This window comes from Nanorana parkeri, unplaced genomic scaffold (assembly GCF_000935625.1).
Source record: "Nanorana parkeri isolate BGI_ZX_2015 unplaced genomic scaffold, ASM93562v1 scaffold334, whole genome shotgun sequence".
Classification (NCBI taxonomy): domain Eukaryota; kingdom Metazoa; phylum Chordata; class Amphibia; order Anura; family Dicroglossidae; genus Nanorana; species Nanorana parkeri.
Genome location: NW_017306602.1, coordinates 1,109,324 through 1,127,672, shown reverse-complemented (window position 1 = coordinate 1,127,672; position 18,349 = coordinate 1,109,324). Strand labels below are relative to the sequence as shown.

General features: G+C 40.3%; 1 protein-coding gene across 2 annotated transcripts in view; it reads left to right on the top strand.

Annotated features, from left to right (window-relative positions):
* SFSWAP (splicing factor SWAP homolog) overlaps positions 1-18,349 on the top strand; it is a 111,049-nt gene that overhangs the window by 59,937 nt on the left and 32,763 nt on the right. For both annotated transcript variants that reach the window (XM_018558356.1, XM_018558355.1), the window contains 2 exons: positions 12,324-12,495; positions 13,515-13,751. In XM_018558356.1, coding sequence (XP_018413858.1) covers positions 12,324-12,495; positions 13,515-13,751 — 409 coding nt within the window. The remainder of the gene's footprint in view (positions 1-12,323; positions 12,496-13,514; positions 13,752-18,349) is intronic.

The following is an 18,349-nucleotide window of genomic DNA, read 5'->3' as shown; positions in this document are numbered from 1 at the left end:
ATTTAAACAAAAAAAATAGCCCCCCCCCCCCCCCCCCCAGTGGTGATTTATATACCACCGAAAGAAAGCTTTATGTGTCCCTAAAAAATGTTAACATAAATTACAAGGCTATAGTCCGGTCATGCTGACTGGTGAAATAGTTTTTACTGACTGGTGACACCCTAAACTTTCTCAAGCCCTGAACATCTATCTGGTACTATGTGGTTGAAGTAACTAGCCATACCATATACCTAGTAGAAATGGATAAAATCAAAATATCTTTCTCACACACAGTGTAGATACTATTGTAAATGTGTGCTCCCTTTAGCTTGGGAAATTATAGGTCCAAACTGAGGGAACGCTTCTTTCTTCGACTTTCACCAGAATCCTAACTGCTGCTCTCTTTGAACTATTGCAAAAGAGCAGTCAAGCATTCTTTTACAAGCGCTAACGCCTGCTATTAGTTCATAATGTTTAGCTAAAAAAGCTGTAAATCTTTCAATTAACCTTTTGGCTCTTTTACTTGTCTACTTCGGTCAATTAAAACTATTCAAGTACTGCAAGCACATCAAAATAAAATGGCAAGAAATGCTAGCTATAGCAGGCAGATGTCTCACAAGTATAGATGGTGTGGCACCTGCCTTTATTTGATCAAATTGCGTCACTGATTGCATGGACCACTGCAATGTTCTCTCACTTAGCAGGGGGGTTGGAAAATCTGTGTGTCATGAGAGCTTATAATGGTCAATAATGCTACTAATATTTTGGTGATACCTTGCTTGCTTGGCAAGCAAGGACTGGGAGTCTATAGTCATGCTTACTCACTAAAAGCTTTTGTGTAACTTGCACTAATCATGTGCCTGTGAAGGTTCTCATTCATCCAGGTCATGGTATATCTAAAAAAATAAGTCAAGGCAACTGGACTTGCTGTATTTTTCTTGAAGACGTTTCACTGGTCATCCGACCAGCTTTCTCAATTCAGAATGACTTGTGCAAAAATTATCTGGGAATAAATGTGAATGTTGCTCCAATACACAATCTGTTAATCACAACCAGGTATTGATTGCATTTGCATCTGGGCATGTTAATAACACCTCACAGCTCCAATTATGCAAATGCATCAACACCTGGTTGTGACTAACAGATTACATGGATTGGAGCAACATTCACCATATTTATTCCCAGATAATTTTTTGTACAAGTCATTCTGAATTGAGAAATCTGGTTGTATGACCAGTGAAACATCTTCAAGAAAAATATAGCAAGTCCAGTTGCCTTGACTTATTTTTTACAGCTAGCATACCTGCATGTCATTAATAAATGGGTTTATGTATGGAAAGTGTCCAAAATGAAGAAAAATTTTGTTCGCAACCAAATCAGTACTTTTTCTTTATTAGACCTAGAGTCCAGAAATTACTTTTGGAAATTAACTGGCTGCTATGGGCAGCAAGGTATTTTCTTATCGATATCAACCCTTAAAGTGCAACCGTTAATGAGATTCTCCCTTGTCGTGAACATTATCCGTCAAAGTGATCCCAAATTTGGGTTGCCATCAGAACAGCTATAGATGGGAGAATCTTACAATTAGAACACTAGTTGTGATGACCACCAGGCATTTCCTCTCACTTCCTGTTGTGGCAATCACACAAAAAGAGAAGTGAAATCTTGCTTTGTGTGTGAAAATGTGGAAGAAATCTTCTAGAAGTAGTTTCCATAGTACAAAAATGATTTTGAATTCTTCTGCAGAATTTAAAATGCAATATTTTACCTGCTCTGCAACTGCAATCTTCATTACGATGTAAATTCATCTTTTTCTTGCAGCATGTGTATTGGGAAGGAAAAACCATAAATATGAAGTGTTGCAAGTGTTTCATTAGACCAGTAGACTTTGCTGCTTTCACCTAAATCAGTGCTTAGCCAAGCAACACTACTTCAAAACGGAAAACACTGAACTGTTTAAACAGTGCAGCTAGTTTGGCAAGGTACAACATTCTCCATTCCCCAATAAGGAAGTCCAAAGCAGGAAATGGCACACTAGTTTGGATAATTTGCTGCCAAATTAGGACAACCCGTTTTCTCATAGGTGTTCAGAGTTAGGCCTTTCTTTTGAAAATGTCTTTTAGAACATTCAATAATGTTACTAATATTAATAAATTGGAATGGAATTTCATGAGCGAAAGAAATTTTTTCCATCTTGTGCCTTTTTGTTTTTCTTTTCACCGCTACTGTCAAAATCGATCAGAACTAGCAGTCCTGCAGTGTATGTTGGGTCACAGAGGGCCCCCCTCAACATAGGACTTTGGACAGTAGAGGAGAGTGACAGCTGCCAGGGGAGCAGAGAATAATGTATATCGCCTTATTCATAATCCCCTTTTCAAAACTAACAATTAAGCCTTGCACTTTGGAGGGCAACCCACTGTATGGGTAAGGTGTTTTTTTTTGTTTTTTTTTAAATACCCTGGTGTTCTGCTTTAGAGCATGAAAATTTAACAGGTGAAATTACTCAACACCCTCTTCACATACCACCGATCTGCACTGCAATGATGACCATTGACCACTGCCCACACCAACCTGCGTGGTCCTGACACTTGAAAACTTAACTACACAGTCCGAAAGGCTAAATAGCAGCATCATGCTTGCAATGGGGAGCAGTCGTTGGTCGGCATGACCCAGCTGACCAGTGAGATTCTTTTCTTAGCCTCCTTTATTCCAGCATGTATCGCACTAGAATACTGTATGTAGTGTTGTGGTGCAGTGAAAAAATGCACCTTTCTTTTTTTCACCAACATATTGCAGTATTGTACACAATCTTCCTATGATTTGTGTTGGGGTGCCATTTAAATGAATGGCAACACAGAGCACCTAGCGTGCTGTGCAGTAGACAAAACGCATGTTTTGTTTGAACAAACCCTAATGTATACAGTTTTTTATTGGCTTCCTTTTGGATATGGATCTTACTTTTGTTGGCATGAGATTGTCCATCATAGCAAATTTTTGTTTTCAATTTTGTTTTTGTTTTTTTATTAAGATGGAGATATATAGCTCCATCCTCTTGCAGTTATGTATTGCTGAGAAAGGGACAATAACAGAGACTTAAAAAAAATCAGCTGAGGAGCATAACCGTCCATTACCTTACCCGCAGTGAAGTGAAATATCTAGTAGTTCTGAGTATGGGGGAAAATGGGACTCGCCTATCTACAACAATGCAGCAATTGGTTCCTTAGCTGTGAGGTGCTAAGCCTGAGCATGGCACTGAGGGATGCAAAGAGACAGCTTCATACTAAATCTATAAGAAACAATATCCCAAATCAACTTGACCATGTCACAGACTTGACCATGTCACATACTCGGAATGTTTTCCCCCATACTCAGAACTACTAGATATTTCACTTCACTGCAGGTAAGGTAATGGAAGGTTATGCTCCTCAGCGCTTGCATATTTTCAAAGCCGTATCCAATCCAAACTGCAAGTTTATGGTAATTCAGAGTGGACTTACCTGCTGCAGACTGGCCAAACGCTGACATTTATAACAAAAGTAGCCAGCATTCATGTCGTGAAATTTCTGACAAAAAATGTGTGGATTTTGGGTGAAAGTTGTATAAATCTTTGTGAAAACATATAAATAGACCCATGGGGGCAGCAGCATATACCAATCAGGTTTATCAGTATAAATTAAATCTATGCTACTGATAGAAAAAAACTAGCAAGGGCAATTTTTTTTCTATTTCAATTTAATATGAATTGATGCTATTCTTTCTTAATGGGTTGTAGCAATCATTACAAAATATAAAATTTTCTTTTGTATAATATATTGAAGATGGTTTGTATTCTGCAGTGTGAGCACACGTGACTTTTTTTCTGTTCTTTTAGCCAGCTTCTGAAGCATTGGCCATCTCTCAAAGGACATATTAAGCGTTACAGTACAGTAAGTTTTAAAAGTATGCATTTGTTCTGTACTCCGATATTGGGTTGTACCGTCCTTTGTCTGAAACTGGTCAAGAGGAAGCTTATTTTCCGCTGTACCTAGTTTGATATATTAAGCCACCGTAATAAAGGATTTTGAACACAGTCCAGGAATCTATTTTACTTTTGGCCTTTCCACAGGGAGCCAAGCCTTAATTTGGAAGATTAAAGTCAATTTCCTTTTTTGTTTGGTGCACTTGGTGTTTCACATCTTGTTTTCACTGTAATATACATCTTCTACATCGTCATATACATCTTGTTAATATACAACTTATTGTATTTTAAAGTGAAATTATCCAAGAAAAAGGAATGCAGGTGCTACAAGGGGTTTTTTTTTTGCAGGCATAATGTCATCTATGCCTTATTCTTAACCTGTCGTCTCCCTCCACAACTTGTCTGGTATATATTATAGTGCCCTAGGGTACTTGGTATATATTATAGTGCCCTAGGGTACTTTATAGCAGAAGTTCATTTTTCAATTTTTATGATATTCCCATTGTCTGTCAGGCTGTCCTTTCTTTGCAAGTTGGTATTTTTTTATGGATTGACAATAGTGGTTCAAAATATATGTAAATTATTTATGCAGTATTTAATAATCAGGAGGCTCTGCTGCAAGTCCTTGTTTGGTTTCTACCTTGCAGTATGCACACATCCTCTACAGTATAATTTACATTATTTTGCAGTTCTGCAACTAAATGAACTAATCCACATGGCAGTAGGGAAGAATCTACAAAATCTAGATTGCAGTTGTGCTCAAGACATGTTGGCAGTAGCCCATGCAATCAGCACTGTCCTTCCAGTACCACGTACACGCTAATCACAAATGTATGAATGGTACTTGCCCTTCTGTAGCCTTTAAGGCAAGCACTGTTCATATAGTTGTGTTTAGTATGGAAGATGTGATTTCTGTATGATTGTTTTATGAAAGTATCTTGGCTCAAACATGCACTATTGCACTATTGTATGAATGCTTATGCCCTGTGGGGACTGCCTCTGCACCAGCCTCATTTCTGGAAACATAGCAATAGTCTTTGATTGACATTCTAGGCTATCAATTCTTCACCTAAGATCAGTTAGCAGGCGGTGTCTTCTCGGCATAGTCCATAAAAGTTTGATTCATTTCTATTTAGATCAGTTGTTAGTAATAAGTCTAGGTATCACAGGACACATGTTAATTATGCAAATACCGGATGGGGCGTGTCCCTTTTAAATGGCCTCTGTCTGGTCACTGAAGTTTGGAGGGTCAGGTAAGCCATGGCTTGTCCCTGCAAGAGATGCCTGGTGTGACAGCTCCTGTACCTGCAAGGGTTAACTTGGGGAAGGGGGGTAGGGGACCACTGCTCCTCTTAAGTTCCCATTGGTGGCCTGAGGAGCCACACGGTGTCTGCAGCCTCCACCTGGGGTCCTTTTACGGCTCACCTGGAATTTTTCCATCTCCTGGCGAGCACTGAGCAGGCCACATGCTATTGCAAATCTGCACAGGGGGTTCAGATCTCTGCACTGCTATTTTGCTTGCCACTTCTGCCTGCAGTGTTGGGACACAAGACACAACTGTAGAGACTAGAGGGTATATGGGTTTTTACTTTAAGGCAATGGCAGATCGTAGACATGGAGATACCTGGGTTGCAGGCTTTTGGGGACTTCCAAACAATGGTTCTAGGGAAGGTTTTCTCCCCTCTGGAGAAACTGTTTCTGCTAGCTCTATGTTCTTCTCCTTTTCCCTGTCATTACCCACCTCAGGGTTCTCTTCAACCCTGCTATCCTGAAAGATGTCGTCTACAATAATGGCTGAATTTATGGGGGAAAGCTTTACCTACTGAAGTTCTTAGACCACAAGGGGCGCAAGCTGGTTCCCTCTCCTTCTCACAGTCCACCTCTGTTTCTCTGTCTGCTTTTGCCCTCCCTGAGAAGATGAATAAGGGTCTGCTTCCAGTTCCATGGAGTCCACTCAGAAAGAGGTCCTTTTTAAAGCCCCTTTTGCCCTTGTAGGTTCTGCTATGCAACCTGCTGTTGCCACCATGGCGGAGTGTCATACCTTGTCTGTGTGTTCAGAATCTAGGGCTATGGATCATGGGTCTTTCTTGCCAGACTCTGCCACTCTTAAAAGCCTAGAGCTCTTTCCTGTGTTCTTTCCTTGGGTCAAATCCCAAGCCAGCCTCTCAAGTTTGTCATAAGTCTGGACCTCCAAGCCTGCAAAATCCAAAATGAATTGGTGCCCTCACTTTTACTAGTGGGATAATGTATGTCTGTCTTTGTCTCCTGGATCCGGGTTCTTCTCGATATCTGGTCCAGATCATAATAATCAAAGGTTACAATTCACTCTTCCCTTCAATGCTTGAACCCTCAGTTATAGGCCACCCAACCAAGATTTAGTTGGAAAAAGCCACGGCCATGGCTAGCATCAACCATCAGCGAGGCACCACAAATTGCACTGCTCAAAGGGAAGCAGACCTGTTTCTGACTTGAGAAGAACTTCACATCCCAGTCCAATCTACCATACACATTTCAGTTGTGGAAAAATTGTCAGATTGATTTCCTCAGCCATGAATGTCTGGATCCCAGAGAATAGTCCTTTCACCTGGAGGTGTTTTGGGCCCTTTGTTGCAGGTGGGGGCACCGGACAGGTACTTCCTGGCATCCAAGCTCAACAACAAATTGGACAAGTTTGTCACCAGGACCAGAAATCCCCAGGCCAATCTATTCCTTCCCTCCTCTAAAACCCTTGCCTTGTTGCCATCACGGGATCAAGATGAAGGGCATTTTGGTGATCCTCATTGGTCCAAACTGGCCAAGGAGACCATGGTATTCGGACATAGTCAAACTCCTAAACGACTCTCCATGGGCACTTTTGGATTGTCGAGACCTCCATTATTCCACCCTGCTTCTTGGTTTGTTGGCTTTAATGATCTGGCTGTTGAAGCCCAAATCCCGAAGGACATCCCTCTACTCCTGAAAACTAGGATGTCAGCGATTTTAATATTGTTCCTGGAAGGTTAATTTCTCTTGGAGGCAAATATGTTCCATCCCAGGAAGTACTCTGTCTGCATCTTATCTTTGCTGGCCTACACCAGTGTTTGGCCTTAAGCAATATCAAGTGCCAAATTTGTGCCTAGAGCATTTATTTTCCACAGGCTGCTTGCCTCTCGCTCTCTAGTGATGGCCTTTGTGCAGGGGGTTGCTCACATTGTACCCTACGCGTTCTGGTTACTCTGTGGTGCCTCCACTTAGTTCTGTAGTCTCGAAGAAGACCCGCTTTGAACCTCTATCTCTCTGACCCTACTCATTTGCATGGTTGTCTTCCTCTTCACCATTACTTCTGCCAGGCATGTTTCTAAGTTGGCAGTCTTGACCTGTAAAGAGCTTTTTCTGGTTATCCACAGGGACATCCTTCTGTCCTGCTACATCCTAAAGGAATTTCTCTCCGGTGTTTATCCATTTAGGTGTACCTCTCTGGTACAGCTTCCTTTCAGAAGTCTCTTTTTATGTCATCCCTGAGGGTCCCCATGTGGGTCAGCCGGCTTCTCTTTCCACTATCTCTAAGTAGATTCTGCAAACTGTCACGCAGACCTATGAGTTGAAGGGTAAAGGTCTCCCCTTTCCAGTGAAGGCTTAATCTACTAGAAGCATTAGTGCTTTAAGAGAAGACCGCTTCTGTTATAGACCCCTGTTGGTGGTTTGTTTTTTGTTTTTGTTTTTTCAGGCCTGTTAGCTGCTCGTTTCCAGAATGAATACTTTGTCCTGTGATGTACAATCAAGGAAACAGGATTTTTATCTTGCCTGTAAATTCTATTTCTTAGAGCACATCACAAGAACCCCCACCTGTTTTCTGTGAAGCATTCTTGTCCTGCTTGCTACAAAACTGAGTTGGAATGGGGAAGGGGTTATAAATACCTGTCCTTAAGGTGATTGGACAATGGTGAATCAAAGCTATAAGGTTGCTGCGTAATCCATTGGTTGCAGAATTAACTGCCTGTGTCCTATGATATACTCTAAGAAACTCATTTTACAAGTAAGACCAGATCCATTTTTAGCATACATATTTGTTGCTCAAGTCTTGGCCATAACAATATTTGTAAATAATACAGGTGTAAAATGAAGTGTACAAAGTGAACCGGTATTCTGCGGTTGGTGGAGAATAGCATGACAAACTGCTATATTAAAGCATAATATCTCTGGGTAGAATTTCAAATTGATGGTAATAGTTCCATCTAAAATTACTTTGCGGTTTGTGTTGGAAAATTAATAAAATGTACAGAGTATAAGAAGGATGTTCATTTGAAAGGAGGCAGCATACGATTAATTCACATTTTCTAGCACCTACTGGCAAAAATCAATGTAAGGTTTTATCTACTTAAAGTGACTAGGTTTGTTTTCACTGTTCATATTTCTTCAAAAGCAAAGTCTTGGGATTTTTTTTTTATATTTGCAATTTTCCTTGGTGTTAAACAGTCATCAGTTTGTAAGCATGCCTCAAATATCTCATCTAATTTGTGTGTAGTGAGTAAATCCTCAGTTGGCAGACTGTAATATGTTTAACATGTATAACATGTTCTGACTTGACGTTTAATATGTGTATTATGTTGTGTGAATCCATTTTTTTTTTAAAAGATTAGCAAAGGAAAGAAAAAAAACGTAAAGGGAAATTGCAATGTTTTCTGTATTTGCCTATTTTAAATAATGTAATGCTTACACCAGGGTGTAGGTCAAGCCAAAACTTTTTTTTTCTATGATTTTGGTTAGTGGGAAAAGGATTGTAACCATATAAAAAAAATTGTTTTACCTCACCCCAATCTATAAATAGCTGCATGCACTACAAGAAGGATCACCTCAGTGCAAACCTCTTAACAGATATGACCAATATATGTGCCGCGCTTATATGTAAATAAATGTTCAAATATAGTTCAATCAATACTCTAATATGCAAATATGGACCTGCTAAATCCTTTGCTCCACTCTGCACCTCCAAACCTAGGAGCCCGAAGGTGAAGTCAGGTAGTGATGTAACGCGTAGGGAGCAGTTTGCAGATGCAGAGTGGAGTACAGGATTTGGCAGCAGCACAACTTAGTTCCTAATCCGGCCATTGCAGTAGAAAGCACTGGTTGTCCACGGAGGGGAAGTCCATGATCAGAGCTGCGCTTATTACTGCCTCCTTTTTATGTTTAAGGTGAAAGTGTTTTTTTTCAATAAAAGATCATTATTTTTTAAATGTTTATTCCTATTTCTAAATGTCTGTGGTGGGATGCTGATCTCTACATCTGAATTATGGGGAAGCAAGTGTAGATAGGATTAAGGATTATACCTGGAGTGTTGTGCCTGGTGAGTCTCTAACAAATTTTGACCTGTGTGGAGGTCTAAGTTTAAGGTGAGCTGCTCACTATGAGAGGTGGACCCTATGGTGGAAAATTGAAGGCGATTAAATCTTCATTAACTTTCTAAGGATTAACACTTTGAGACGGTCTATGTACTTTTTGCATGTTTGAAACATGTTTTGTATATATGTGTAATATACACTTTTGTGATTTTTTTTAATATGTATATTTGTATATTAGAGTATTGATTGAAGTATAGTTGTACATTTGTTTATTCAAAGGATTGGAACCCCTGCCTGTCTGGAGAAAAATTAGAGGTTTCTCCTCGCTTGCTTTTCTGCTTACAACATTTTAAAGAACTCTGGGAACATTTTTCTTAACCCTTGCATTGTGACTATTCCCGCATTGCAAGGGTTAAGTGCTCCTTTTGGTCTATGGAAAAGTTGTACTCTCCCAAATCTCTGGGCCAGCTGGCTGTTAGAGCGCTCCCTCCAGCCTGTCTTCTCCTCCGCTGCAGTAATGGTATGCCCCTTGGCCTCCTCATGACCTATACATGTATAGGACATGATTCACAGGACCTTAGACTACTGGAGCAGAGCGGGAGACAGGCTGAAAGGGCAGGTCTGGCAGCCAGCCGGCTCTGAGGAACAGATGAGTATAACTGTTATTTTTGCACCTAGACCAAAATGAGCACTTAACCCTTGCAGTGTGGGAGTAGCCCCATTGCAAGGGTTAAGAAGAAACTTCCTGGAGTTCGTCTTTAAAAGTCAGTAAGTGAGGGGAATTTGCCAACAGCAGCACAATTGTGGATTTTACCTCACTTTCTGCCTTGTAAAACCATTGGCAGCTGGATAGAAACTGAGGGAAAATCTCTTAAATACAGCCCTTGTTAGCAGTAAAAGCAGACAGGCTTGCGGTGGTCTGTTGACTCTCAAATTCTGCCCGAGAGTAAGAAAAACGTTGCCCTCCACTTATCTGGAAAGTTCTTCCAAGGAATGCCAGCCTGTAATGCTTCCCGATCGGTGCAAGGGACTTGTTGCTGGAGGAAGCTTGTTCCCAGTCAACATTCTGGAACTCTGTGCGATTCAGTGATCCCTTCAAGGCTTGACTTCTTGAGTGGAAGGTCATCTGCTCAAGATTCAGTCAGACAGCGCCACAGTAGTGCCGTACATTACACAGCAGTGCGCCGGAAGTTTCAAAGCTGATCAGGTTCTAGCTTGAACGGAACTTCACGTTCCAGCCCTGTCCGCCATGCCCGCCATGCATATCCCAGGTGAGGAAAATTTGCAGATGGACTTCCTCAGTTGTCACAACCTGGTCTCTAGAGGATTGTCTCTTCACCCGGAGGTGTTTCAAGACCTCTTGTCACAGGTGAGCATGCCGGTTGTGGAACTCCTGGATTCCAGGTACAACAACTGAGTATTTCTCCAGGTCCAGGGATCCTCTAGCCTCTGCAGTGGATGCTCTGCTGGCACCGTGGGATAGGTGAAACCTGATCTATGCCTTTTTTCTTCTCTAAAACTCCTTCCTCACCTGCTCCGCAGAATTTAAATGAGAGGCATTCTGGTGATTCTCATCACTCCAAAACTGGCCCAGGCAGACATGGTTTATGAATCTCCTCAGACTTCTGGTAGACTCTATGTGGGATCTCCCAGATTGTCTGGTTGTTTTTTTTTTTCTTCTTCAAAGGAACAGTTTACCATCCTGCTTTAACAGCCTGGCCACAGGCACCTATCTGATTTTATGTTTTTTCTAAGCTCTTGAAAGGTAGGTAGTTGACTTATCGCACCTGGACAACACATGACATATTACACTGTGTCATTATTTATTTTGCAAACATAGCCAAAATATAGAAGCCATGGGTCTAAAAAAAAACATGTCTTACCTTTTTTAGATGTTTTGTTGCAGCAGGCATGATGGGCAGATCAGGTTTTTCTGAGCACATTTATAGTGACCTGTCCTTATAAAAAGACTAATGTGTTTCTCCAGGGTTGTAATCTTTTAACCCTTTGTTAGGTCAGGTAGTGTTCAAATGTACTTTACAAACCATAATGAAATGAAACAGCACAGTACAGACAGGGTTGACACAAATCCCTCAACTCCTCCTCACAGGAGAAGCTGAGTAGAAATTTTAGCATGTAAAAAGCAAACTGCATTGAAAAAACATTTTTTAGCTTATGCGATGTGAATGGAACATGTAACAAAAAATGTGACTGCACAAGTGTAAATACATTTCTGTGGTTGTTTGTCATACAAGTTGATATGAACCACCAAAGAAAATGAATCACCACACCCCTATATTAACCTATTCAAAAATAGGCTAAGATGTAACTTAGGGTGCCATATTATGAATGAGAGGAACACAAATAAAATATTTCATAATTTATTGATAAAAAACATAGAAAAATGAACAACACACCCACTATATATAAAAACATATATCGTCATTAACTTTCTTACAATGTCTTCCATTTATTGATATCAAAGCATAGCACCTCCCCAGACCATGTATCCACATTGTCTATAACCACTAAGTAAACTTTGTCGTCATCAATGTAATAATCAGTTAATCAATTAATCATCACCAATTTAATCATCACAATAGACTGAACCTATATCCTAATATTCATGACAATAATCCTTAAGTCACATATAGATGTGCAGTGGGTCCAACCTTTTCTGGCGGTGTCAAAATGATTCGTTTTTAGGGAGATTGTGGACACAGAGAGTTTGGCCGGCACTGGCAGTAACCAACTATAAAGTGATCAGACATTTTTTGTTTACCCTTGCTGAGTATGTATATGGTCATTAATAAATGGAAGACATTGTAAGTAAGTTAATGACAATATATGTTTTTATATGTAGTGGATGTGGTGTTCATTATTCTATGTTTTTTATCAATAAATGTTATGAAATATTTGATTTGTGTTCCTCTCATTCATAATAAAGCCCCGTTTTTTATGTATTTTTCAATGGTGGTTTGCCTGTTTTAGATGCTGAGTATATACTGTAATGGTAGTGTGTTTTTGTGTGAAAGCTTACTTCAGAATATTTTTTGTATCATTAACAGCCTTATACAACACCAGATGAGAACAGCATTTCTACAGAATCCTTAAATGACCCTGTCATGCACAGTGTTACTGTAGATGATGGAAGTAATACAGAAGGAGCATCAGGAGCACTAAGTGCCAATGTTGATGCATCTTCTAGCAGTAAGCCTGTCTGTGATGGAAAGCTGAAAGGTATGTCTGATTCATTACCTGTTTTTATTATTAAAATGCTTTTTACACTATTGTGCAACATTTCAATTTAGTGTAATTGTCCATCTAGTTTTTGTTTTTTTCCAGAAAGTATGCATGTATAATAATTGTTGTTTTTGGACATGGGTTTCCAATGTAAAATAAAAGCCACTGTTAAAAACTTCCATGTGACCTCAGAACCAGTGAGAATTGGCCCTGTTTTTGCCTTTTAGCTGTTGAAAAGATTAACAGGGCTATTCACAAAAGGGTGACGTTTGTAGAAAGCAGGAGAAGTGAACAATCTAGGACAACACAGCTGAACTGGAAAGTGAGCTGAATTGGAGAATTTTTCCAAATCGGCTATTTGAACCTAGATTGTTCACTTCTCCTCCCTTCTCCAAACTCTTCACCCTTTTGTGAATAACCCTGTAAAAGTTGACCATATGCCGTGCTTTTGCACATACTGGGGCTTTACTAGTTTAGAGAGTGTGTGTGCTTTTCTGGAAATTGAAGACACAGAATACACTTTGACTCTTCCTTTTGTCTGGGTTAAAAGGAACAGAGTATAGTTCACAGAAACAGAAATCAGTATATCAACTGCCTGCCCTGTACATGTCGGTATTAAGTTACAAGCACATGGGACTTTTTCAGTGACATTGTTTGGGAGATGCGGACTACTTATGATTGTGTTAACACAGCATGGGATGGCTCTTACTAAAAAGGCCATTTGTGTACTTTGCTGCCTGCTGGAAATGTGACACTTGTACTGTATTTGCAGTGAAGGTGTCACTTTATTACTATATGAAATAGGCTATTGTAACACACAAAAGCTTTAATTGTCCATACTCCATAGAATGTCCATAGTCTCTTCTAGGTCGGTATATTTATTCAGACATTCAACTTGTATGGGAAAGAATCCAACCCCCAGTGTTTTTAAAGTTGGACAGCACCGTATTAGTAATGCACACATTCTTCTTTAAATGCTATGTACCAACTTGAGATGTTCTCCTTTGTGCTTCTAGTCTCATTTGCTCCAATAAGCTTTGCCATAAAGATGAAAGAAACAGATTTTCTGCCTCTTGAGAAAAACAGAGTTAAATTAGATGATGACAGTGAAGAGGAAGATGGGGATGGCAAAGACGGACAGCAAACCAAAACCAGCAGTTCTTCTAGTAATAGCCAGACCCTAAACACTGCAACTATTGTTGCTGAAGAAAAGAAACCACAGTTAACTCCAGAGGAACTGGAGGCAAAACAAGGTTAGTTGTTTTTATTATTTAGAGCGATTCTTCTATTCATGGACATGACAAAGACCCTGGCAGCTTTGCTGTTAGCTGCACATGGCAAACACAGCAGTATGTTAGGGCTGTGTTTTAATTATAAAGGAAGTTTAACATTTTGTACCACTGAAGACCTTGATGGACTTTGAAGGTATTCAAACAAGTATTTATATTATTTTCTTCAGTGTTTGTCAAAACTTGGCCATGACCACAAAAGTGAAGCATGCAATGAAGCTTTCTGGGCCCCAGATGAAGATTTTGATGCCTGCAATTTTATATATAAGTTAAAGGGGGTCTATGATGGTTATAGGTCACTTTAATTTATTTTTCATTTTAATCGGTTTTATCTGTGTTTTCAAGATGTCTTTGTTTTGCAGTTAAATAGTTAATACGTGACTGAGGGTTGTCAGAGCGCTATAGATCATCTGAGGACACGGCACAGCAGTGCTGGGAAAAAGAGCAGAGAGAAAGGTGGCACATAAGCTATTTGCAGGAATTCTCCAGTACTGCACACAGGAAACAGAACATGCCCTCCTGCACAGAACTGAAAGGGGGTCTGAGCACTGAGGGGGGTAACAGACAGGGAGTTAGGATTATGCTTACTGAGAGTATAACCTGAATGGTGCATTAAAATGGTATTAACCTCTCAAGCTTTTTAAATTATGAATCCAGATCAAACAAATATACATTGTCCAGCAGAGTATTCTTTACATTTTGGCCCAAGCACTTAGTCATCATGTTTCCAAACAGCTGTCTCCAACTCTCTCCGCTCAACTTCCCTTAATGTCCTGTTGAGTACAAGTTCTCAAGGGACAGAGCAGTCTGCAGCAGCCATCCCTCTACTAGTTTGGTGAAGGAAGGGTGGGAGGGATTAAGAGCAGGGCAGTGGCTTGCCTTGCTGTGACTTTGTTTGTGGAAATACACTCAGCTTATTAACACACACAAGCGTGGCTCCAAAGGACCCTGCGAGGGAGAGCGGCCACCCTAAACCAGGATATCAGGGCCAGTACTCAGAGGACAATCTGACTGCAGGGAGCTAAAACTTTTAAACATCAAGGAGCAGCATCCATTGTAAGTTATCCAACAAACATTTGAAATAGCTGAAAAACCTTTTGACTTTAATATTCCATTATGCCTCTGGTTCTTGAGAGGAAACAGGAAGCACCTTAATTATCACTTATATTGCACTTAACACTAGCTTCTTAAGGTTGATTTAATTATTTTTACACCACTGGGTTCTTTCCCATTTTTGCATCACCCGCTGTATTTACAAAGGAAGTGTGTGTGTTAATAGGCTAAGATTTACAAAAGTAAAAAGCAAGATCTTCTTATGGGGTAAATTTAGTAGATTAGAAAGGTGTCGGAAAATGATAATGGAGTCTGCCATCTTGGATCGCTTTAAATTTTTAGTTACTATGTGCCATACTGACCACTTACTATATGGTTATTTCAGGTCATTGCCTTTTATGTATTAAAGCCAGAAATACCCTGGCAAATGGCACAGCATTCCATGATTCCCAATCATTAGAAAGGAAAATGCCTTTTGACAAACCATTGCATTAGTTTTTGCTCATGCGAAGCTGTTAGTATAGGTAAAATTCATACTTAAACATGTTTTTAATTAACCAACCACGTTCACATTAAATACCCAGATGTCAAGTAATTTGGGGTTATGTCCATTTTTATTTTCAGCCACCTGTGGAAAAACTTTATTCTTTACTGTTCAAAATTTTACAAACTAAATTCATATGTTTTCAGTCAGAATATTATTTCTAACTAGATTGTTCTGCTTATGGTACACTTAGGTTTTTTCATTTTGCCTTCGTGATTGCTGGTCATAACAGAAAATTTTAAATGTTTTGTGCTTAATATGTACTAATTCTGAAGAAACCTGCCAGTCTTTAAAAATGCAATTTCATTTTGGCACTGGAGAATTTAGTGTCTGGTGAAAGTATGCTTGTACCTTCATTCTTTTGATGAACCTGTGTTTCCTTTACAAAATCTTAGATGGAAAGAGCCACATTAAGAGGAAATAAAATTGCAGCACTCTTGAGAGCTGCCACACAACACCTGTATTTGTCTACTTTTTGCTTTCATTGCATTCTAGTATACTGACTTGTGTGTCGGGGGTATCGGTCAAGCCAATTAAACATCTGGGCTCAGAAGCAGAAGTCTACAGCTTGAAGTCATTTTGCCCTCTGTTCCTAGAGTCTTTTCCATCATCGGAAACCTCCATTGGGTGTGGCTGGATCCTTTAATCTGAGGCTTATGCTACCGACATGCATTACTTTATGGCCTAAATCACCCAATTATTTTCTGAAAAAAAACTAAGGGAGGCGGCGCCTTCTCCTCGTGCATGAACATCTATTATAAATAGATTCAATCCAGTGTAAGAAAACTACTCGCATGTAAAATATGGAGTCGTACACTGTAAATATATGGCAGGAAACATCCAAATTACAGTGCAGAACATCATCTAGATATAGGACCACCAGCTGATGCGTTACGGCAATATGTTCCCTTAAAGCCAAAGTATTCCTTCCACAGGAAAAACGAAATTGTCTCCAGCATACCATATGAGCTCAACTGTCCCAAGAGTTGCACAACTCTCCGCTTTTGCATGTTCTGGGCCTCCGAGGTGGTCCTATTTGTCTAGTTACACTCAGACCCCCACAATGCAGTATTCTGTCATTGTGGGACAAGTAAATCTGGTCCCTGAGAATATGATTGTCCCAGGTTTGGGGCTCAAGAATCTGGCTCTGGAATCAGCAAAGTCTTTTCTTCCCATCTTTTTGGAGGACCCTAATGGCAGATGCCAGTCTGTCAGGCAAGGGATGAATCTTGGGCATGCCTTGGAGGCTTGGGCAATTTGGCTGTCTACAGTACTGGGCCATCCTGCTGGTGGGTGCAGTTGGACAGAGCCACTGCAGTGGCATACATCAACCTCCAGGGTAGTGCCAGAAATCTTGCAACAGCAAAAAAAAAAAAAAGAGATCAGATCTTATCCTGGGCAGAACTTCACTTTCCAACCTTTTTATGCTGTGTATATACCAGACATAGACAATAGGCAGGCAGACGTTTTCTACACACAGCACCTGGACCCGAAGGAGTGGTATGTTGACCTGGAAGTATGCCCAGCCGATGTTCCTTGGATCTGCCAGATCGTCAGGATCTCCTGTCCCATGAACTGATTTACCATTCTGCTTAATGGTTGCTGGCTTTTGGCTGTTATAACCCATGTTCTAAGGGGCATACCTTAATCTGTAAATCCTATGATGCTAACAGTAGTTATAGCATGAGACACGGAGGTCATACTTAATGGGTGTCTTGGGATTTCTTCCAAACAGTTCTGGACTAGCATTTGGCCCTCACCACTTTCAGGGGCCCAGTTTCTTCCATTTTTGTATGCTTTTTCAGAGACTCTTCATGACCTTTGTACATTTCTCTCTCTGCTTCAGAAACTGCAGTTTGAACCTATTAGTGTTTTTTTTTTTTTTAGGGGCGGGGGGTTTCAGAAAGACAGAGTACTATTTGTCATCCTGTTTGGACCCCACAAGGGTGCTTCAAAATATTGTTCCACCATTTTAAGGTGGTTCAGACAATCCATCATCCAATCTAATGTTCTCGACAATCGGGCTCCACAACACTCCACTAATCTATGAGCACTTCATTGGCTTTTCAGCATCAAGCAACTGGTTTCCAGAAAATCAGCACTCAAGTTAATGCTAGTTTCTGTGGTATGTTTAGCCATTGATTTCTCGTGGTCACTGAACCAATTTCATGTAAATTTGGCTTGCACTGATACAATACCTAACATAACATAATACACATTTTTTGTTCACATTTTGTTTTACAATGGCAACCTTTTTTAGAACTTTTATTCTGTGAAGTCAGTAGTGATCGTAGTAACTACATTTTGTACTGCCCAGCTAAAACTTCTCCACCCCTTTCATTTTCCCTTTACATGAAACTTTATTCTAATGAATTGCTTAAGGCTACATTATTATTATTACATAGTATTTATATAGCGCCAACAGTTTGCGCAGCGCTTTACAATATAAGGAAGACATTACAATTCAAGACGATGGTAAGGAAGGCCCTGCCCCTGAGGGCTTACAATCTGAAAGAGGAGGGGGAAATGATACATGAGGAGGTAGCTGTGTGGAGATGAATGATTTGAGAATGTGAAGGTACAGGGGTTAGGTCGAGGTGGGATAGGCTTCCTTGAAGAGATGAGTCTTTAGGGAACGCCTAAAGGCAGTCAAGGTGGGAGATAGATGGACAGGTTGGGGTAAAGAGTTCCAGAGGATGGGAGAGACTCTAGAGAAGTCCTGGAGGCGAGTATGGGAGGAGTGGACAAGGGAGCTGGAAAGCAGGTGGTCAATGGATGAGCGGACGGTTAGGGTGATACTTTGAGACAAGGTCTGAGATATATCCGGGGGCGGAGTTGTGGATGGCTTTATAAGTGACTGTTAATATTTTTTATTTTTTCCTCTGGGCGAGTGGAAGCCAGTGTAGGGATTGGCAGAGGGGGGATGCAGACACTGAGCGGTTGGTAAGGTGAATGAGTCTGGCAG